The sequence below is a fragment of the Drosophila suzukii genome (genome assembly GCF_043229965.1).
Source record: "Drosophila suzukii chromosome 2 unlocalized genomic scaffold, CBGP_Dsuzu_IsoJpt1.0 scf_2c, whole genome shotgun sequence".
NCBI lineage: Eukaryota > Metazoa > Arthropoda > Insecta > Diptera > Drosophilidae > Drosophila > Drosophila suzukii.
The window spans coordinates 5,244,671-5,268,395 of NW_027255896.1; the positions used below are offsets into that span (position 1 = coordinate 5,244,671).

Genomic DNA, 23,725 nt, shown 5'->3' on the forward strand with positions numbered 1-23,725 from the left:
TATTTATTAATAATTTTCCATCGCAAAAGCTCTTATTTTGTATACGTCACATTTACCATTAATCATAAGATATTTTATGTAATTTTCAAGTAAATCATTATTAAATACAATTTTAAAAGTTGATATGTCCATTAGGTCAGATAATACTACAGATTGATTTTCATTATTGTAAATTTCCTTAATTTCATTCTCGTTTAAAATTTTTGTATCAACAATATTTGTTTTTGCTAAGATAATAGTAACTAATAAATTTTGTAAGTCAAATGTGAGCAACCGCAAACGATGTTTTATTAAAATTGTTTACTCGTTGAAAACTACATTTTTTAAATTTTCAGTAAGATATTTTACTTCATTAAATAATTTTGTATTTATTGTGCATTGCTTGTTGTTTTCAATTAAATTGTCTGTTTTGTTCAAAACCGTTATGAAATCATCGTGATCAGGATCATTTCCATAAAGTTCCTATTTCATTAATTTCTCTTTTTTGTCTTTTTGGCATTATTTCTGATAAAGTTAATTTTATGAGTTCTAAGTTTATTGAAATTTCACATTCTATGTCTGTTTTTGATGATTTATTCAAAGATCTTGTTTTAGTGTTAATTATTTCTTCAAAAAACTTTAATTAGTTACGTGAAATAAATCTGCGCATGAATCGTTCGTCAATACGTTTTTATTGTCCTTAAATAATAAGTACTCGTGATGTATATTATTATTATTTAGGAACTTGTTAAAAGTATTAGGTTCAGTATAAGTAGTAAAAAAACATTTTTCTGAAAAAAAAAAAAAAAAAATTGTTGTTTATGTTAGAATTTAATATTATCTTTATGAGTAACCATATTTATATTGTTGATTGTTATATTGTTAGGCATATACTCCTTTACAACTTGTTTTTTATATCTGGACTTAAGTTTGTTTCGTTCCCCATGTTTCTTTTCATAAACAACTTGTCCTACATGATAATCTTTTTCTTTTTGTGTAGTTTTCATAGCTTACAACACTCTTTCCCATATTATCTCCTTACACAAAGAAATAAAACTAACAGCGTACGCCGATGACTTCCATCTTATAATCGAACACAATAAACAAAAAAACCCCACTACCAACCTCCAAACCCTGTTTACTCAAATAGACGACTGGTGTACGTACTCTGGATCAATTCTATCAAAAGAAAAATGGCAAGTCCTTCACATATGCAGAAAATATAACTGCTCTGCCAAGATCCTTACAGGCGACACAAATCTTCCCAGTACCAACTCCCTAAGAATACTAGGACTTACTATTAACAACAAATACACCTGGAACACCCATTTTACAAAATTAAAAACAGAACTATCAAAAACTCTAAATATTATTAAACATCTTTGTTCCCTTAAATATAACAGTAACACAACCACTCTTATCAATACTCTTAAATCTATCCTCATTTCAAAAATCGGATATTCTCCCCAATCTAAATTAAACTGTTTAAAAACAACAATAAACGCAGCTCTAAGAGCCTACCGAACCACACCAGTAAACAACTTACTACTAGAAACTAAAACAAACACATTAGAACAAAAACGAAACTTCCTTACAGCCAAATTAAGTAAAAATATCCTTTTCGCCCACGGCACCCATATAACTAAACTAATAAAGCCACATAAAAGAAAATACAGATACCCTAGTACCATAGACAGAATAATCCAAGCATGCAACCACCTATCCCTCCCCGTTTCTCCTATCCGAATCAGTAACTGTAAAGAATTTAATATGACTACCATACATAAAGCTATCGATACCAGTCTGTCATCTCATAATAAACAAAATACCCCTGCAACAACTTACCAACAACTTTTACAATCCTCATACCCACAACACAAATTTGTATACTCGTATACTGACGGTTCTAAGGCTGATGGTATATCTGGATTCAGTATTACTGATGAAAATAACCTTTTAAAATCCGGTCTACTACCAATGTACTCTTCCTCCTATACGAGCGAGATCACTGGCATCCTAGAAGCCACAAAACTTTGTCAAGGAAAGTCTGGAAAACACGCAATCTGCACCGACTCCCTCTCCTCCCTTAACTCGATTAAAAACCTCAATAAACACTCCTACTACTTTACATCAATAAGAAACATCATAACCAAAAACTTCCACAAAAAAAAGCCTTATTTGGATTCCTAGCCACATAGGAATAACAGGCAACGAAACTGCTGACTCATTTGCCAAACTTAGCCTTCAATCCCCCCTTATATACACCCCTAACTACAATTTTACTGACATCGCTCGCCACCTAAAACAATGCTTAGATAATGAACTGATAAAAACCTTGGAAACAGCATCTCCTTGGTACCAACTTGTAAAACCCCTAACATTCCCACACAAACACGAAATGAATAGAAGACAACAAATTATTATTAACAGAATACGACTTGGACTCACCAAGTTCACCAATGCGCATTACATTGATAGAAACCTTTCCTATATCTGCCCCCTGTGCAACATCAGCCCAATAAGCCCAACCCATATTATTACCTCATGCCCCGCACTTACTCTCCAAAGAACTGCATCGTTCAACTCCCAAAACCCTTTCCACATTATATCAAATCCTACTTTAATCAATACCCAGAAAATCTTACTCTTTCTTAATAATTCGAACATATTATATAAGATATAATAAATTGTAAAATATAATAAAAATAATAATCATCACTACTAAATTACCATAAGCGAGCTTAAGGCCTTTTGCTGCTATAGCTCTAGAATAAACCCACTGTTAGCTTAAAGTTTTAACTATAAGTTAGCATTAGATAATAATAATAATAATAATAATATTTCGGAATAATTAAATTAAACTCTTCTTTTATGCAGGGAGCCATTTCTGTTAACGTCGAGTGTGCCCTTTCAACTTGTCCTTTTGAAGTACTATGTCTTGGGTCTGCGTAATGCAACGTAATTCCACACCTCTGTGCAAATGATTTAAATTGGGCCGAGTAAAACTCGGTTCGTTATCGGTCATAATTACTTTTGATTGGGGAAATTGTTGAAGTAGTTCCATTACCTTAATTTCAATGTTTAACTTATTTTGAATTTCTTTTACAACAAGGTATTTTGAATACGCGTCTATACAAGTAATAAATGTTAAATTTTGCGCGTAGTATTCCTTGATTCCTTGCTATTAGTGCTGGGCAAGCTAAAAGGTATGCTATTGCAGTTACGAGGAAATCATTTTCATATATTTTTAGTAAGGAAATAGCAAGGATACAGACGTTATCCATAACAACTTGCATCAAATTCTTACGTTCCCCAACACTGAAAATTTAAAATAATGTTTAACTGCCGCTGCTCCCGAGTACTGAACTGTAAAAAATCGATTTACCAACGGATTGTCGTGATCAATAGCGCATATTCTCCGTTAAGGTTCAGCCTTCAAGAAAACATCATACAACCTATTTTGTTTTTTAGGCGTGTATTTTTAAAGAAGCCATTTATGTCAGCGTTTTTGCATTCTTTTCAACTTTTTCAACTTTGACGAAGTGAAGCTTCTAAACTAGTGAATGGAACTCAATTATGTGTTTAAGAAATTTAAAGGGCATTCTATTACCTGTAAAATGAGTCTTCGATGACCGAATTCGCATTATCAGAACTCGAGTTAGAAAATAAAAAAGTGCGAAAAAGGTTTTTTACACCTTAATAACAATTGGAATAAAATTTAAGTGCTCTTTTCTTAATCAGGGCGATGTACCTTACCGGAAAACAAAGGTTTCCTTGAAGGCGTATTTCATCGATTTTTTTTTAATCTGGTGTAATATAACCTACTGATTTGTTTGTAATTTTCATCTAGCCCCCTATGAGCTCGACTGTGTGCTTTTTCTATTGTTATGGCTTTATTTTCATCGTTGTCTATCTCTTGAAGAAAGATTTTCGTAACAAGAAATTGGTTAATGAAATTATTTTTTAAGGGTAATTGAAGTATTGAATATAAGTCCTCTAATGTACAATGAATTCCTATCGAAATGTTAGGTGGAATATACTCTTTTAATATGTTTATTAAATTTTTGGGTATGCCATATTCTGCGATCCTAAGCTAAATAAACTTTTTTCAACCATTTGTGATTCTGTTTTAATTCCACTTTGATCTTCAAAATATTTTTTATAATATATTCTTTTAATGGAAAGATAATTTTTCCTTCAGTTAACGATAATTGGCTTAAAGAAATATCTTCATCGTAAAATAATTTGCCTTATTTTCCGTTATAATTGATGGTTCCTTTTTGAACATCAAGTACCGCTCCTATCTTTTTTAAAAGATTAAAACCTATAAGTAGGTCGGATTCTAACCCTTCTATTGCATAAAATACTTGTTTTGTGTTAATATTTTATTATTGTTAACCCATTCATGGTTGAAACTGTCTTGGAAATTGGGAGCTCTTTTTATACCCGTTACTCGTAGAGTAAAAGGGTATACTAGATTCGTCGGAAAGTATGTAACAGGCAGGAGGAATCGTTTCGAACCCCATAAAGTATATATATTCTTGAACAGGATCACTAGCCGAGTCGATCTAGCCATGTCCGTCTGTCCGTCTGTCCGTATGAACGCTGAGATCTCGGAAACTATACAAGCTACAATACTGGGATTAGGCATGAGTCAGCAGAGTGCCACGCCCATTCTAACGCCCACAAGCCGCCCAAAACTGTGGCTCCTACAGTTTTGATGCTAGATAAAAAAAACTGAAATGTATTGGTCTCGTAATATGTAATACCTATCGATTGATCCAAAAAAAATGCCACGCCCACTCTAACGCCCATAACGCTTAAATCTGTCTACCGCAGGTAGGTGGCGCATTTCAATCTCGCTTTGCTGCTTGCATATCTCCATTTCTCTTTGGTCCCAACAGCTGATTAACGGGTATCTGATAGTCGAGGTACTCGACTATTGCGTTCTTCCTTGTTTATTTTGATAAATTTCCTGTTACATAAAACAGTATGTTGCTCCTGTGTCAATTAAAACTTGTAATTATTTTTCGATTTTTTTGTCTGCTCTCATCAAGTAGGGTAATCCTACTCCGGATTCTGATCTAAAAAATGATCCTCTTCTATATTATTTATTCTCATATTTTTTTGAGCAGACTGATTAGTTGAAGCAGTTAACTCCCGCTTTAACGGTGGATGTGGTTCAGATGGTTTGTTCTGACCGGCGCTTATAATTGTTTTTTGCGCTTGGTTTTTATTGTAATTATTTCTTGGATAATAATTATAAAAATTTTGTCTGTTATTATTACCCCTATTAAAATTGTTATTAGGTCGATTTGATACTGGATTGATTCATCTATCTCCATGGGTTCAGGAGTAGACTGTACCTGATTGTTATTGGACTTCCAATTATTATTTTGTCCCCACTGGTTGTTGTTATTCTATCCCTGATTCCACTGATCATTTTTGACCTGTTGCGGAGATCTTTGATTGTATCTCAAATAATTTGATTTATTGTTATTAGTGGTCTTTTGATTAAAAGAATTATTATTTTGTTCTGGGCCATTACTATAATTTGAGTTAGAATTTCTATAACTCATTCCAACGAAATTGTGAGCGAATTTTGTTCTCATTTTATTACTTTCCATCTTCTGTACAAATGCCATTGCATTAGGCAAGTCTGTTGAGTTCATGGAATACAGAGTCGATGATATTGGGCCGTTAAGAAAATTCTTAGTGCACTCTGTCTATGTCTATTATTAATTTTTGAAGTGGTTGGCTTATTAGGGCCATACGTCATTATAGTTTTAATAGTTAACAATGTTAGTTTCCTGTACACCTGGTTATAGTATTCCATTACACTTAGATTTCCTTGTGTAAGAAACCTTAATTCTTGTTCGATAATGTGTAGCGGTCTTCTATCACTAAAAACGAAATCTAGTCTGGCCAGAATTGCATCCAAATTTAAGACTGTTCCGTGGATGGTTAGAGCATTATTTGCTTTCCCGGTTATCTTCTTCCTTAAAATTCATAGGGCTGCAAACTATCGCTTATTTTTTCGAATATACTGACTCATAGCGTTTTCTGCTGCTTCCCTCCAACTCACATATTTTTCAAGTTCCCCCTTAAATTCTGGAACTGATTTAATGAGATCATAGGATTCTTCACAATTTATTGAATTGTCATCTTCTTCAACTTTATAATCTTCTACTTTGTTGACATTTGTTTAAGTTCGGTTTTAAGTGTTTCTATTTCTTGTTTAAAAGAATTTACCTCCGATGAAATAATCTGTTTTATTAATTCTTTAGTCAAAAAGGCTTGCCTTTCTAATTCTTGTTTCCCCATTTTGCTTGTGCTTGGCGTATCGGTCATTTTCAAATCATTAAATATATTCAACAAAACTTCTAGATCTTCCAGGATGTATTATATAATTTATCTTTCAAATTAAATTGTTACTTAAAACATAATTGTTCTAATTTCTTACGATCTTTCAATTTTTATGCTTTTTTTTATGTTTGTTTTTCTTTGATGTTTTGGTTGTAGTCGTGTTGAATTTTGGCGAGGTATTGCCCTTCAGCCTTTCTTTCCTTCCTTCTTTGTTATTTTGGTTGTAGTCGTGTTGAATTTTAACGAGGGATTGCCCATCGGCCCTTTCTTCCTTCCTTCTTTTATTTATTGAAGTATTTCCGATTTATTCTCTTTGGTTTTAGCAGTTGATATGTTTAATTTGTTTAATTTTCTTTTTTAAATTGTTTTTTTTTGTTATTATGCTTTAATTATTATTTATGTTTTTCAGTGAATTTATTATTTTGTTTTTGTTGTGTGTTCTTGCACTGTGAATTAATTTATTCGGTCCACCTTTATTATATTTTACCAGCTATTTAAATGGATTATTACATTAATTGATTTTTATTTAATTTTTTAAATCACGATCACTGTCACTGTCGTCGATTTGTGGTGGATGTTTAAATTTTTCCACTAAAAATTGTTGGGTTTTTTGTTGCGACGCGAGATCCGTTTTTTAAATTAACTTTTTATAATTAATAATTTTTAAGAACTTTTTTATGTCACCGCCCCACGTTGGGCGCCAATTAGGATTGTCACTGGTAATTTATTTTAAAAAATATATATCTTATTTATTCAAACTTGGTGTTAAATCTTTGATTTTTTATCACTTATACAAGACACTTATTTCTAACTTTCGAATTCCGAACTTCCGATCTATCTCGATCCAAAATGGACTGCCTGCTTAATTCTAAAACCTTCTCCAACGAAGCTCGACCAGAAGCTTTTCTTTGAGCTTCAAGAACTTTTCTTTTGTTTAGAATAAAAGCTTGGGATGAAATCATGGCATCCTATTGTGAAATTTAAATATGCTGACCGATGCACTTTGTTAGGGCTCGGAACGCAATAGTTTGAATTCGCAACGCAATTGATTGGGCTTCGAGCGGAAGCTGATGTTTATTTTAAGTTTGGTTTGCTTATCTTGGCTGGGCCACAAAGAGCAGACCCCAAATCCAAAGTCAAGGGCAAAGACAAAGGCAAATGCAGTGGCATAGGCAAAGATCGCTTAGATTGAATTTTGAAAATTGTTTATTAATTCCATATGAGGCCCGGTTTCACGGGTTGGGTAACTTGCATGTTTTCTTCTTCTTCGTAGCCGGCTTCTTATCCGGCAAAAAATAGGACATTTTTCGCGACAGTGCTGCCGCCTTTGCAAAAAGGAATGTTTTTATAAATCTTCTCAATAACTACAACTTCTTTTAACACGAAACTTTTACCAGAAATAGATTTTATTATACCCGTTACTCGTAGAGTAAAAGGGTATACTAGATTCGTCAAAAAGTATGTAACAGCCAGATCAGAATCACTAGCCGAGTCGATCTAGCCATCGGAAACTATAAATGCTAGGCTATTGAGATTTGGCGTGCAGATTCCTGTGTTTCTTACGCAGCGCAGTTTGTCAGCAGCGTGCCCCGCCCACTCCAACGCCCAAAACCCGCCCAAAACTGTGGATCCTACAGTTGTAATGCTAGAATAAAAATTTTAACTGAAATGTATTGGTCTCGTCAATACCTATCGATTGATCCATAATAATAATAATAATAAGCCCATAACGCTTTAATCTGTCTACCGCCGGTAGGTGGCGCATTTTAATCTCGCTTTGCTGCTTGCATATCTCCATTTCCCTTTGGTCCCTTTAGCTGAGTAACGGGTATCTGATAGTCGAAGTACTCGACTATAGCGTTCTTCCTTGTTCTTTACTACAATACTAAGTTCCGTAAAATAAATAATTCGTTAGCACAACATTTCGATAACTACTCCGAAATTTGGTATTTTAAAGTTCGAGCAAATTGGTACCCCTGTGAGGCTGGACGGTTTGCAGACGGTTTTTTAGCAAATTTTTTCAAGGCGGCTTATAAAATAGACAAATTGTAGTATGCAGATAGTTCATAGATTTCATTAGTGTTGTCTTAAATAAAGTTTTATTATAGGCAAGCATTTGTAAGTTGGTTTACTTTATCAAAACGTCTGTCAAAATACGGGGGAACCAGAAACCGTCAAAAATGACGTCTGTGACACCGAGATTTCCTTTTCGGGGGAAATTTTGTTGGAAGGGATTTCTGTTACACTCCCGATTATGCACAAAATAACGATCTAGGGTCTTGCTTATGCTGGCCAGGAAATGAAAAATCACAACAAGTAAATTTTGTTCGGTAAAATAGGAGTATGATCATGGTTGGTCTTGTGTGAGTCTCTTTTATGGTGGTAACATGTTTATGACTCTTTCCAGTTAATGTCTCTGTGACAAAAACACAAGTGAATTCGTAATCAGTTTGACATTCATGGGACGACAGCGTGTCACGATCAGACTTGCACCTGTGAGAATGTTAAGGTAATTGACGGAAACACAAGTGTGTTTCTTAAGTATTTTTGATCTTTTAGTTTCTTAAATATTTGTGAGCCTTTAGTTACATCTTCTTAACACGATCTGACCGTTGAGTTTCACAAAACACACACAAATATGTCTTACTGTTTGTTTATCGAAAAAAACGAATTCGCGTTCACATACTACTTAATTAATAGTGGGGACTTGAACAAACCGAGTTTCAATTTTGTTTTAAAAGATTCCCACGACGCTCATGTATATGAAGTAATAAAAATACAACTTTTTTTCATGTTAAAGTAAAATGCAAAATTCGAGAGGCTCATATTCTCTACCGCAAGATGGTGTCCCTACCAGAAGAGTTTTCCGATCCTGGCGTTTCACCGGTAAGATACCAATTTATTTATTTTAAAGCAACTATAATGTAGTACATATATATATACTAGTAAAGTAAAGTTTGGCGGGACGAACCAGCGGTTCTCCGTAAATAAATTTATAAAAGGATGTTAATGTTCCATAATTTCAGTAATTATGCAAGCTCTTCGTTTATTGGCCTGTAATAATATCATAATGCTAATAATATAATAGCACTCTTAAGATCAAATTCAATTTTCACTGAAATAAAATCTTCAAATCTGCGGCCGTCAGAAAGCCTTCGCGTTATGAAACCAAGGAGCCAACAGTTAACTGAAATTAAGTGAAATGTATTGGTCTCAAAAATACTTACATTGACTAACGCCCAAAAAAAGCACATAACATAAAAATATGTCAGCTGCTCTCATATTTAAAGGTATTGAAAAAATGTAAACGGGATTTATTTTTGTTAAATAAAAGCTATTTACAAATTGTTAAAATTTTCACATTCGTTAAGAAGTTATTACCAAATAATGTGATCTCCGTAAAAGTCGCCTTGCTGCTTGCATATCTCCATCTCCCTTGCGCTTCCTTCATCTGAGTAACGCGTACCTGATAGTCTCGACTACAGCGTATTTTCTTTTAACACCCGTTACTCGTCCAGTAAAAGTATGTAAAAGGTAAAAGGAAGCGTTTTCGACCCCAAAAAGTATATATATTCCTGATCTAGCCTGGCATGCAGATTCTTGGACTTCCTGCGCAGCGCAAGTTTGTTTCATCAGGGTGCCACGTCCACTCTAACGACCACAAACGACTATAACAAAAAATATTTTGTACACATTAAAATGAGAGTTTGTTCTTATTATCAATACCTATTTACATGCCAAAAATTATTGAAAAGTTATAATCAATTTTTTTCAATACACTTGAGATTGCACACCACATGCAGCAAACAAGATGTTTTTACCAATATGCCACCAAGACGCTAGGGGCGCTAAAGGGTTGTTGGCGCTGTAGGCTAAGTGGCGCTATCCCTCTCGCACTCCATCCCTCTCGCACCCCCTTAAGCTAAGTAACGGTTATCCAATAGTCGAGGCCATCGACAATGGCGTTTTCTCTAGTTTTTTTTTAAACGATCTGGGTTAAAACTTTAAACTGCATAGCCCTTGAGATTCCTTAACTTTGGACAACAGTGAAGTTTGTCGGTGCGTATCCAAACCCTTTTTTTGAGTCATGGAATCATTTAGAAACTTGAACTCTACGGCTTTTGGGAAAGTATATATTATATGACTGATTTTTAAAACAAAAATTTCTGGTATAAAACAAAAAAAACTCTTAACGAGGTTAATATCTAGTGACGATCGCACCTTCAACAAACAAAAGTTCTGAAACCCACTTTTGTGACGAAAATGTATTATACGATCTACTAAATAAATAAACTTTCAAAAATTTTTCAAATTCGGCACGCTGCATTTCATAGTTAGTGTATTTATTTAGTAGATCGTATAATACATTTTCATCACAAAAGTTGATATCAAGACTTTTGATGCATGCTTGGAAATGTGCCTGCAAATATCGTACAGGCTGAACATAAAAAGAACCACGTTTGGTCCAAAGGAGTCAAGCTGGAATTTTATTCCAAAAAGGCTTACGTTCAAAATCAATTTTGGGAAAGCTTAGCCTAAGGTTAAGACATCCAAAGCCCGGCGAGTATGGGAAATAATGCCTGGAAGAGCCTTTGAGGATATCGACATTCGTTGAAAGATAACGGGCTTAAAGTCCGATCTCTTTTATAAATTTAAAACAAGATAGAACCCTATAGTCGATTACCTCGACGATCGAATACCCGTTACTCAGCTAAAGGGTCCATAGCGAGATGGCGATATGCAAGCAGCAATGCGAGATTGTAATGCGCCACCTAACAGCGATCTCAACATATGTTACTGTGGGCTGCAGACAGACTTAAGCGTTATGTGCGTTAGAGTGGGCGTGGCAAACTTATGTTGGGTAATCGATGGGTATTGACGAGACTAGCACGAAAATTGTGGGCGCCACAGGTTGGGCGGTTTGTGGGCGTTAAAGTGGGTGTGACTGTAAAAAAAACTGTAGGAGACACAGTTTTGGGCGCTTTGTGGGCGTTAGAGTGGCCGTGGCACACTCACGAAACAAACTTGCGCTGCACTGGAATCTTTAGATCACCAAAGCGACTCAGACTTTTCCGATTCGGTCTATAAGCCTAGTACTCAGATCGGCTAAGAGTTTCACTAGTCGAAAAATCTTTTCAAATTTCACCCGCAATACGTATAGCATGGTCTTACTCACAAGCAGCTGGGTTTGTTACCAAACGGAAAACAAATCAATTGGAGAAATTTAAAAAGGAGGAGTCTGCTGGTACACAAATTAATTAAATTAAAAATAAATAGAATTTTCAAGGAATGTTTTTATTTATGTAAATTAGTGGTTTAAACCTTCCTTCTCGTCCCATGGATGCTTCTCCATCTTTCCCGCTCCACCGCAGTACAGCTCCGAGTCCCAATAGGCATATTGGAACTTGAGGAAGTGGGAGAACGGGGTTGATCCGCTGATGCTGATGAGGATGATGAATCGCCCAGCATCCTGGCAGGGGCTGGCTATGGCTTCTCCAACTGTTCCTTAGCGGGCGCCCTATTTTCCTCCTCCCTATAGAAGCCAGAGGGACCTCCAGCTCCGCTTAAGCTGCTAAGTAGCTGGTGGTGTCCGGAGTCGTAATGGAGAGGTATTCGGAGATCGTATTACTGATGGTTCGGCTAAAAAGATACTTCTATAAGTACAACGCAACCGAATTCTTTTGGCCAGATCTTACTATCTTTGCGAGGAGGCGCCCGGCAGGATGTCCATGTAGAGATCGAAGTCCTACTCGGGATGTTCCTATCCACTGGGATTCTCTAGTGGATCTCTTTTAGCACTTCAACTATTCTGCGAATTTGCCCCTTTTGTGGAATCGCTTCCTGTCGGTGAAATCCCACAATAAAGGCCATAAGCTCGGATTTGGCGTCCTATTTCATCTGCACTGACCTCCTGCATCCGATTTTGGGGTTTTCCTTCCATTTTTAATTTCTAGTTTCCACATTGCCTTTGCACGAACACCGCCAAAGAATAAATTTCTTATTCTTTGGGCCGCGGCTAACGGCGTTCATCGAAAATTCACTCGCGAAATCTGGTATTTTTTCTGGTATTTCCTTAGCTAATCTGTGTACCGCGCTGAAAAACAGACCCGACGAAAAGCGTTAGCGCCGTATTTGCCTCTCGCTCACTCCTATGGTTAGCTCGCGGTTTTCGTCGATCTGAGTACTAGGCTATAAGGACCAAAATAACCTAGAACTGTCAGAGGAAGAGCCGCAAGGGCTTACAATCCCTAAAATCTATCTATTCGTCCGTTCAACTCTCTGTTTTATACCAATTACATGAAATCACACTTGAACGGTCAACGTGGCGCTTTCAATAAAACGATCAGGATCACTAGAATAGACGGACTGTCCATTTCTGTTTCTATACCTTTGCGAGATGAGTTTAAAAGACACCGAATAGAATCCCACTTTTTCGTTTTCTTTGTTGTCAAATGTTGTGAGTTTATATGGGATTTTATGTGACTAGTAGGAAAGGTACCCTAACCGCATGTGTGTTCTTTACCATATAAGAGCTCTATGGAACTTTCCCATTCCTTTCGAAATCTTTATAGTTTCCATGCGTAAGACCATCAAGACGAAACGAATTAATTGTACCAGTTACTCGTAGAGTAAAAGGGTATACTAGACTCGTCGGAAAGTATGTAACAGGCAGAAGGAAGCGTTTCCGACCCCATAAAGTATATATATTCTTGATCAGGATCACTAGCCGAGTCGATCTAGCCATGTCCGTCTGTCCGTCTGTCTGTCCGTCCGGATGAACGCTGAGATCTCGGAAACTATAGGAGCTAGGCTATTAAAATTTGGCGTGCAGATTCCTGAGGTTCTCACGCAGCGCAAGTTGGTTTCAGCAAAGTGCCACGCCCACTCTAACGCCCACAAACCGCCCAAAACTGTGGGTCCTATAGTTTTGATGCTAACGGCCATAACGCTTAAATTTGCGTACCCCCGGTAGGTGGCGCATTTTAATCTCGCTTTGCTGCTTGCATATCTGCATTTCCCTTTGGTCCCTTTAGCTGAGTAACGGGTATCTGATAGTCGAGGTACTCGACAATAGCATTCTCCCTTGTTTTTTTTGTAGTGGTTATTATTTTTAATTTTTGTAATTTTTTTAATGCTGCGTTTCTTTTTTACTTAGTGTTGTACCAAAATAGATCTGGTGCGCTCTCTAGTTACTTTATTTTTAATATAAAACCGAAAAGTATGAATAACTTTTCAATTTTGGTTTGTATTATCTAAATTATAAAAAATTCAATTTTGTTTTTAGTTTATTGAAAAGTTTAATCCTTTAAGAAAGTATTGCATAGAACTGCTACTTTCTAACTATACTAGGGAAGAAATTGCAGATTGTTTGCCAAAAAATGAACTTTCTGGTCCAGTGTGTAATGAAAAGTTTTTTGTCCCTTGTTTTTTCTTAATGGATGTGACACACACATGAGTGGCAAATATGGCGGGTCACGTAGACAACAGCTTATATAAAAAAATGCGAGCATATTGTATGAAAATACCAACCATTCAAATTCAGCAGCAACGCTCATTAAGTATTCAGATCGGCTAAAAGATTCACTAGTCGAAAAATCGTATTCTTTGTAGTGTGACCCAAGTTTTCAAAATTCACCTGCAATGCATGTACCATGGTCTTAATGTCAAGCAGTTTGGTTTGTCGACAAACGGAAAAGAAATCAACTAGAACAATTCTTCTTTTTTAAATTGTGTCTGGTGTCAAAAAAATGCTGGTGCACAGACAAAAAATTTATTTGAATGTTCAACGAATGTTTTATTTATTTAAATTAGTAGTTTACATTTTTTTACTCCGCCATTCTCCCATCTGCAGTCCAGCTCCGAGTCCCAATAGGCATATTGGACCTTGAGGAAGTGCGAACCGGATTGGGAACGGGGTTGTTCCGCCTGATGCTGCATGAAGTCCCCCAGCATCCTTGTTATGGCTGGTGGCTCCTCCAGCTGCGGGCGACCTGATTTCCTCCTCCCTATAGAAGCCTCTTTTAGGCGTTTTTTTTTAGTTTTCCTTCCATTTTTGGATTCTTAAATTTCACACCGCTATTGCACGAACAACGCCAAAGATTAAATTTCTTATTCTTAGGGCCGCGGCGAACGGCGTTAATCGAAATTTACTCGCTAAATCTGGTATTTTCTTAGCTCATCTGAGTACTGCCCTGAAAAACAGACCCAACGAAATGGGTTAGCCGCTTATTTGCCTCTCGCTCACTCCTATGGATATCTCGCGGTTTTCGTCGATGTGAGTACTAGGCTTTAATAATGAAAATTTGTCAAATAAATCTCTTCTTCGCTTCACAAGTCAGAACGTCCCAAGAGCATTTATGATGATAATCATGTGCGTGAGGCAGCAGTGCTTGTGTCTACTAAAGACACTCTCTTATTGAACACAAGAGCTAATAGTGGCTTATTTCTGTTAGAGCAAATCAGACACCTGAATATGGATGGTTTTAAAGAATTATTTTATCTGTCGCCAAAATTGCAAATGCTTTGGTAAACAATGAGGAACTGAAGAGGATGAACATATTTGCGTTTATCCCCAGATATTTTTTTGAATCATTGGGAATCATTAAGAGTACTAACACAGGCTCCTCCAACGATTAAGTCCTTGGAAATATAGATATATATTGAACGTCTCCATTGGAAACAACAACCTTAGATAGATCCATAACTGCCAAACTGAAACTGTTAAATTCGGCTTTGATGTGGTTAGACTGGGATATACTTCTGATAGATGCAGGTCGAAAGGAGGATGCAGTAAGTGAGGTGTTCAGGAGTGTGTCTATGCAACGCAAAAAATCATTCAGCTAGGGATAGGCGGGACTGTTCAGTCTGGTTGAATGAAATGACATTATTGAGATTATGACCATTTAAAAAATATCAAGGAAGAGCAAGAAGCCGATTTTTCAGTTAGACCCCTGCACAAATAATACAAGTAATCTTTCCCGGTATTACAAACAATGATCCAATTCACCAAAACATAAAATTTCTGTCCCAAATTTTCAACATTAATTCGGAGACGTCAATCTCTTGAAAAAAAACTTTAATGAAGAAAACCTTTAGACAAAATTGAAAGAGTTGCACTTGAACTTTCCAAATGACTTAAAATACTACAACACAACATTCAATCAATAAAAAACAACAAAAACGATGAGGACTTCTTACTGAAAATGACTTAATAACAAAACAGCAGTATAGCAATACTAATAGACGTTTTTTCAAATGATGTATCCTTTAGGAAAATCCAAACTTCAATCTTTTAGAGACACACAGAGAGTAAGACTATGTAATGATAGCTGAGATCTTTCTTTCGGCTGTGGTCATGCCGCAAATTGTCACAGCAAAGGTTATTTTCAAAGTCAATGCACTAAACCCTGCTCTCTTCCATGAACTCTGCAATTCTCCAGCAAAAACTAGCTACACCAACAGCATTAGGGACTTTAGATTTTTCTTCGACTACAGAACAACATGAAATTGTTTCTTTTTCTCTAGCATGACTGTCATTTATGAAAAGCCTCTACCCAAAAGCAAGGAAGGCTCACGTGAAAATTGCAAAAGCAATATACAATGCATACAATGCAATTGTAAATGCATATTAACAGAAAAGCCTGAACGTTATTTCCACTGATGCGTCAATAAATGCCGAGACATTTGAAAACGGAAATCTCGAAATCTACACCAATTTAAAATAAATGCTTCTCTGTCTTCTGTAGGAGATGAACTACTGGAAATTAAGTTAGCGCGTAACATATGCTAAAGAAATAAGTACAAGCATGCTGTGATTTTCTGTGATAGCCTGGGGCCATTACCTTACTAAAATATAGAAAAATTACATACTAAGTACAAGAAATTCAGACCATAGTTGATAAATATGGAATACAAAAACTGGACATCATATGGATTCTAAGCCGCAAGAGTATTCCGCTAAATGAAAAGACAGGTTTTATTGCTAAGTTAGCGGTTAAGGACGGAGTTAAAGTAAACATTACTCTGAGCACTAAGGAAGCCTTAAGAGTGATTAAAGAGTTCTTGGAAAGAGTAGTATAGGTTTAAATGTGTAAATAAAGAGTCAAACCTAATAAATGTCTTTCATGAAATTCGTTTAAAACCGTGGCATTACAAACTTAAGTGAAAAGCAAAAAGCATAAAAATACTACTTATTTTGATGACAAAACATACTTATGACAAGATAAAGGACAAAGGCTGTGAATCTGTGGTAAAACACGTGATGTACCTGAATATGTCGAGCATCTAATTTTCGATTACCAATCTCCTTAGTAAATTTAAAATATTTAGGTAATATTTAAATTTGTTTCAACTTTTTCAGAAAAAGGAACCACTCCATTTAAGAAAGCTGGGCATTTTTATTAGCACAGCGAATTTAAATTTGTAATTTAACTCTTTATCTGTCTCTTTATAAATCATCACTCACATTTGTTGGCATTTGTTGGCCAACCAACCAACCTGTCAAGTTCAAATCGCTGGAAGTTGTCTACGTGGACTTGCAGCACATACGCCATAACCTTGTATCTGGTCATTGTGGCACTGTTGTTGCGACCAACAACCTAATCATCTGTTAGATGATTTAAAATCAAAAACAAGGAAGAATCCTGTAGTCGAGTACCTCGGCTATCAGATACCCGTTACTCAGCTAAAGGGACCAAAGGAAGATGGAGATATGCAAAGCCAGATTGTAATGCGCCATCTACCCGCGATCTCATTATATGGGTATGTGTGCGGCAGACAGATTTTTAGCGTTATGGGCTTTAGGGTGGGAGTGGCAAACTTATGTTGGGTCAATCGATAGTTATTGACGAGACTAATACATTACATTTAAAAATTTTTTTCTACCACGAAAATTATGGGCGCCACAGGTTTGGGCGGTTTGTGGTCGTTATGGGTGGGTGTGCCATATTGTGGGTGTGCCATATTCGCGTGAAAAACTTGCGCTGCGTCTCTTACGATTTTTTAAGGTTGTGGGGGCTAGCGTGGGCGTGGCAAACTTTTTTTGGGTCAATCGATAGGTATTGATAAGAACAATACATTTCATTTAAAATTTTTATTCCAGCATTATTCTGTAGGAGTCACAGTTTTGGGCGGCTAGTGAGCTTTAAAGGGGGCGTGGCACACTGAAGATAAAAACTTGCGCTGCGCAGGATCCCTCTAGCCTAATTCCAGCATTGCAGCTTTTATAGTTTCCGAGATCACAGCGTTCTTACGGACAGACGGACATGGCCAGATCGACTCGGCTAGTGATCCTGATCAAGAACATATGAACTTTATGGGGCCGGAAACGCTTCCCTCTGACTGTTACATTCGTTCCGACGAATCTAGTATACTCTTTTACTCTACGAGTAACTGGTATAAAAAATTACCTTAAAAAAGGATTAAAAATTGACTAGTTTTGGACAAATTGTACAGTTAATGTAATTTATTGGTGTACGCTATTTCTTTAATAGATAAACAACAACAAGGACACCTGCAATAATTATGCCCGTTACTCGTAGAGTAAGAGGGAATACTAGATTCGTCGGAAAGTATGTAACAATTGCCCGTCTAACGCCCACATTTTTGAATATTTTGTTAATATTTAAATTAGATTTTGTTTTTATTATCAATACCATCTACATGCCAAAAACTATACAAATCGGACCATTCTTAAAAAAGTTATAACAAAATAATAATTAATTGTTGGGGCGGGGTGGCTTGACACTGCCTTCTGAAATTAAACGCTCTTTTGACGTAAACATTAACAATTACCAAACTCAATAGATTGCGAGAGGGATAGAGATATTTTAATACAGAAAATCTGCTGCTAACAACATTTAAATAGTGCCACCTAGGTTTCACGTTATGTGGCGTGTTAGTGATTTCTCGTAAACAGCTGATAGGAATGAACGATAAGTGTAAGCTGAGTAACGGGTATCTGATAGCCGAGGCCGTCGACTATAGCGTTCTCTTGTTTTTCATCATCATTGACATATTCCTAAAGAACGGATGGTTTTAACCTTTTATTTAATTCATGTTCAATATTACCGCCGAGGAATGTATGATCTGAAGAATTTGTTTTTTGAATATGAAACTATACTAGGACCAACAAACATATCGAAAACACAGAGTGGAAGCTCTATCGGTGTTTTAATAGCTCTACCGCTAGCAGAGGAACAGAGATCTTATTCGAGGCACTGTCGATTCAACAAATCAATCTAGGGGACAGGCTGCCAACGCTACAGAAAACTGTACTTTTATGGATATTTGATGGTCTCGCTGGAAGTCCACAAAATGGAAGAATCAATTATACAAACTTGGAAGGTTTTTGGATTTCTAAAGATATTCTCGATATACTCGAACTAGAACTGCAAATATGTTAGAACTAATTACCCTGTCAATTCGCAGAGAATCAGTGGGCAGATTAGGGTCTCACTTGATCGCACCCGTACTAAATTCTTGTTTGTGGAACGACGACTACACAAAGATATAGCGGAAAATTCCGTACGCAAAGCTCATGAACAAATACATCGCGATGGATAAAAATTGGCCACCAAGTGTTATTCAGCCCAGAACATCGACAATCGATCGCCGATAATCGAGTCGGCTAAAAATATACTTTAAAAATTGTTATAATTGCAACGATGCTGTCTTTACGCCAGAAGCATCTCTGAAGATGCACGTGGTGACCGCTAAGTCAAGAGTTGTACCAAAGATATACGGTCAGTTCCAAAATTGGAGCTATGCGGAGCACACATGCTCGCTACACTATTCGCAAAAATCAAGAACTTCCTAATAAAAACAAATGTCTCTACATCTCGATTCGCAACTCGTTTTGCATTGGATCAACGCTATCAATTCATACCCCTGCTTAAGGTCACCGTGGATATATATTTCGAAATCCTGTGTTCTAAATCAAACTATATCTATACACGGTGGTATTATGCCCTTCCTCAAGTATTTAATGACCAACGTGTTTTTCCTCTAAAAACACTTGTTCACTCGTTGCAATTCCGACAAAATCGAATTTAAAAATCGATGGCCTCGACTATTAGATACCCGTTACACAGCCTGAGGAGTGCGAGAGGGATGAAGATATGCTTAAAGCAACTCTAAAAAATATTGATTATTATTTGGCTATAACTTTATAATGACTGGTTCGGTTTCAATAGTTTTTGGCGTGTAGACAGGTATTGATTTCAAAGAAATTAAAACTGTGGGTGTTAGACTAGTTTTAGTGCAATAGTCGTTTGTGGTGATGTGATACAAACTTGCGGCGCGCAGGAAGCCCAAGAATCTGCATGCAATACGGACAGGCGGACATGGCTAGATCGACAAGGCTAGTGATCCTGACCAAGAATATATGAGGTCGGAAACGCTTCCTTCTACCTGTTATATACTTTTCGACGATCTAGTATACCCCTTTACTCTACAAGTAACGGGTATAAAAATTAAATATAAGTATTTTTTATCGTTAAGCATTCGATGCAAGAGTTTTAATTAAATTTTTACTTAGTTGCCGCTAAACAAAAATGCAGTTTCAGCTCTTTCCAATGCTGTACTTTCCGGGACACCGCCAACTCGATCGACAACCATCTAATGTCGGACACCTTTGGGATCTTTAATGCAGCCTTAAAGTATATTTTAAAAATTTGTTTTAATTTTGAGCCAGTTGCCGGAGAGAGCGGACGTGTTTTGCGCGAGGTCCGAAAAAACATCCTAAAAAAATGTAAACCAATAACTTTACATACTGGAGTAGTCTAAAAAATGCGAAACGATGTTAAATCAAAATATTTGATACTTTGAATAAAAAGTGTCAAATTTTTATAAATAAGAAGTGCCACGAATAATACTTAGCTTGATTAGCGCCGGTACAAAAAATGAGCGCAGAAGCTCCGTAATCCAGAGAAACGGCTATCTCTCATATTTCTCTTTAAAGAGCAACTCAGCAAGCTTTGTCAACTTCTTCGGCGCCGATTAAAGATTCAAAACCAATTGTAAGTACGAGGGCCAATATAGGATATAACAAAAAACAAGATACGGATCCAGCTATACAGACTGGCATGGATCGTTACATCCAAATCAAGCTTAGTCCACAAAATAAAATGGGCGGAAATAAACCGAAAATAAACAGCCCCAAAACCAATATCAGCTTAAGAAAGCTTATCACTGGAAAGTAAGAGTCGCAAGTACTGAAACTTTGATATTTCGTACGAACGGTCACACTAAGCAAGGGCTTTCGAGAACACATCCCCAGTGGAAAAAACGGTAATTGGAAAGTAATTACGACGCAATAAAATGAGCAAATTAGACAAACTTTTAGCTACCCTTTCACTAGAAAATAGTTACTTAATTATTAATTTATTAATTTATTAAAACGTCCTTAATTTGATGGAAAGTGGACGATGACGTCCTAATTAACCCAGTCAACAAGTTCAACTACCTCCTAATTTACTTGTCCGACACCGCTTTGAGTTTTGTGTCTTCTTTCTGAGTTTGGAGAAAAACTATCCCAAGGCCATGGATCGGCTCAAAGAGCGGTACGACAAGAATGTACTCATTTTTTTGGAGCACATATCCAGCTTGTGCGCTCTACCCAGTATGGAACCAGCAGACGCAAATTCACCGCGTGGTATCTTGGAGACTGTTTCTCATATTATATGAGAAAAGCCATGGCAACTTACGTAAGGCTTTCGTTACAGCCCAGGACACCTGTTTCAAGTGCAAATAAACGGATCACAACATCGTCAACATCACAACTTTGCAAAACATTTGCCATTGGGCCTAAATTGTCTTGGCAAGTGGCACATGGCGGGTAAGTGCAGCTCCAAATTTAAATGCCGCGTAAGCCGGGGATTACACCACACTAGTTTGCACCGATTCACACAGCCTTCTCAGCAAGTCATCACGGCATCGCCAATGGATGACACAAGCTGACCTTTGCACAGCTCAAGCGGTATCTCTTTTAGCCACACAGACTAGACGGGTTCTCATTCCAACGGCAATGGTGCTCATTAAGGAAAAGTGTGGGTCCTATCAACCAGCACGAGCTCTTCTTGACTCGGGATCGAGCTTTATCACAGAGAAATTTGCAAAGCAGCTCCAGCTTACCCGTGTTCGGCAGCAGTATCTGAGATCTGTGGTATTTCAGATGCGCGCGCTAAAATGAAGTTCTCAGCAACCAAAACAAAAAAGTCAAGATTTGAACACGGAGAGTGGTTTCTCGAATTTTCCGTAACCAAATCCATCAGTCAGGGCCATCCGGAGAGCATTTTTGAAAGGAAAATTCCGGTAGGAATCGATATTTTAATTAGTACCCAGGAATTCTTTGAGCACATGAAAAGAAAAAATATCTCTCGGTCAAAATTTACCCTATTTGCAAAATTCTTCACTTGGTTGGCTTATTGGCGGCAGAATCGACGAGCCGAGGAGTGGAAGGGCTCACATATTCAAATGCAAGGAGGAAAGTGTTCGCGATTTCAACGTCAACATGCAACGTTTTTGGGAAGTTCAAGAACTGAAGATGGATCAGGCTATCAGAGAGGAAGAAGAAGCCTGCGGAAAACACTTCACATCTCAGTGACAGTCCTTGACTTCGGACGCGCTCAGGTATGCCTACCATTTAAGCACCCTCTAGAAACTCTTGGCACTTCGATGGAGATGGCCAGATATCGATTTTTGCAACTGGAGAAGCGTCCTTTGCTGAAGGAAATGTGTTGCCAGTTCATGAGCGAACATCTCTCGCTTAATCACACGCAAATTAGAACTCATGTTGATATTTCCCAGCCAGAGTACTTTATTCCCCTCCATGGAGCTCTACGTCCAGACAGCTCAACGACGAAGGTACGTGTAGTATTCGACGCGTCAGCTACAACATCGAGTAACCTATCGCTCAACGATATTTTTTTGGTTGGCCCAACTATTCAACAGACACTCATATTAACACTCCTTTCATTTCGCATTCACATACATGCTCTTACTGCAGACATTTTAAAAATTTACCGACAATTTATGGTACACCCCGACGATTGCAAGTTTCAACTGATATTTCGAAGATCTTCATCAGAGCAGCCACTGGAAATCTATCAGCTCAACACGGTGACCTTTGGAATGACATGCGCACCATTCCTAGGAGTCTTCAATTTATCGCCCAACGGAAACAAGAACAGCATCATATTGGTGCGTCTGTACTTCTCAAAGACATGTATGTCGACGATCTGCTGACAAGGGCAGACTCCATTGATTAGCTACAGCAGAAGGTCCACGAAGTTAGCAAGATTCTTGCGGAAGCAGGCTTATAATTTGCAAAATGGAACGCTAGTCACCTCATCGAAACAAATACGGAGTTCTATATCAGGCCAAGTGGAGACAGTGGCTCTCGACATGACTAGGAAGCCACAATCGGACTTATTTTCTTTTCGATACGCATTGCCACCGGGCGGGGAAGTTACCAAGCGACGAGTAATTTCAATCCTAGCTCGTCTTTACGATTTACTGAGCCTGCCCAGTCCTGTGGTCTTTCGCTCCAAAATCTTGGATCAATACCGCTGTATGCAAGGACTGGGATGGGATGACACATTACCATCTAACCTCAACGTAGACTGGCATCGAATCGAATTGGATCTCCAAAACATTAATAATATCGAAATACTACGATTTGTGAATTCATTGCAACAGCAATCTGGACAAATCCATGGGTTTTTAGATGCGTCAGAACATGCATATGGCTGTTGCATTTATCTGGGCACATGGATCAACGGCAAGTTCATATCACGGTCAAAGTTGAAGTCAAAGTTCGCGCAAACTAAGGCACTCTCGCTACGGAGACTCGAGCTATGTGGAACAAGTTTGTTGTACAACGCACGGCACAAAATTAAACAGATTAAACAGTTTCGCAAATTTTGCTTCTTTGGATAAACTTGCATTCGTCACAGCTGAAATGCTTTATGGCCAATAGAGTATCCAAAATTCAATCACAATCGGTCGATGTCACCTGGCGACATGTACCAGGAAAAATCAATCCGGACGACATCGTCTCGAGCCGATGTGCAGCTGCTGACTTATAGGACAGAGTTTGGTTCTCAGGTCCTGAGTGCCAGACATCGGATCCGGAATGCTGGCCACAATCACCTCCATATTGTGACTTTGATGATCTCTACTTAGGTAAGCGCAAGGCAGACTCCTTCGCATGCAGCAGCATTGGATCGGCAGACAACAAAACAAAGATAGCGAATGATCAAAACTTTGGAAGCGTCTTGCTATAAATTGTCTTTGGATCATATCGGCGAGTCCTTAGCGTATTCAACAGAGTTCCAGCCAACAGGAAGTTTTCAGTTCAATACGCAATGACCACCGCCCC

At 37.4% G+C, this 23,725-nt stretch overlaps 1 protein-coding gene and 1 long non-coding RNA gene across 17 annotated transcripts in view; one reads left to right on the forward strand and one right to left on the reverse strand.

The window, feature by feature from the left end:
• Nucleotides 1–23,725, forward strand: part of MFS17 (Major Facilitator Superfamily Transporter 17) — a 579,815-nt gene that overhangs the window by 108,142 nt on the left and 447,948 nt on the right. For 14 of the 16 annotated variants that reach the window (XR_011605437.1, XR_011605438.1, XR_011605439.1 and 11 more), the window contains one exon: nt 9,146–9,231. The exons of 1 other annotated variant lie outside the window; for it this stretch is intronic. Coding sequence is in view for 11 of the 15 variants with exons in the window: in XM_070998718.1 (XP_070854819.1) it covers nt 9,146–9,231 (86 nt within the window). In the remaining 4 variants the exon portion in view is untranslated. Of the gene's footprint in view, nt 1–8,831; nt 8,855–9,145; nt 9,232–23,725 lie in introns of those variants that run through there. One more of the 16 variants, XM_070998711.1, reaches the window with a different exon arrangement.
• LOC139354481 (uncharacterized) lies at nt 11,620–12,267 on the reverse strand. Its single transcript, XR_011605443.1, has 2 exons — nt 12,042–12,267; nt 11,620–11,985 (listed from the first exon to the last, which is right to left on the reverse strand). It is a non-coding gene; the product is annotated as an uncharacterized lncRNA (long non-coding RNA).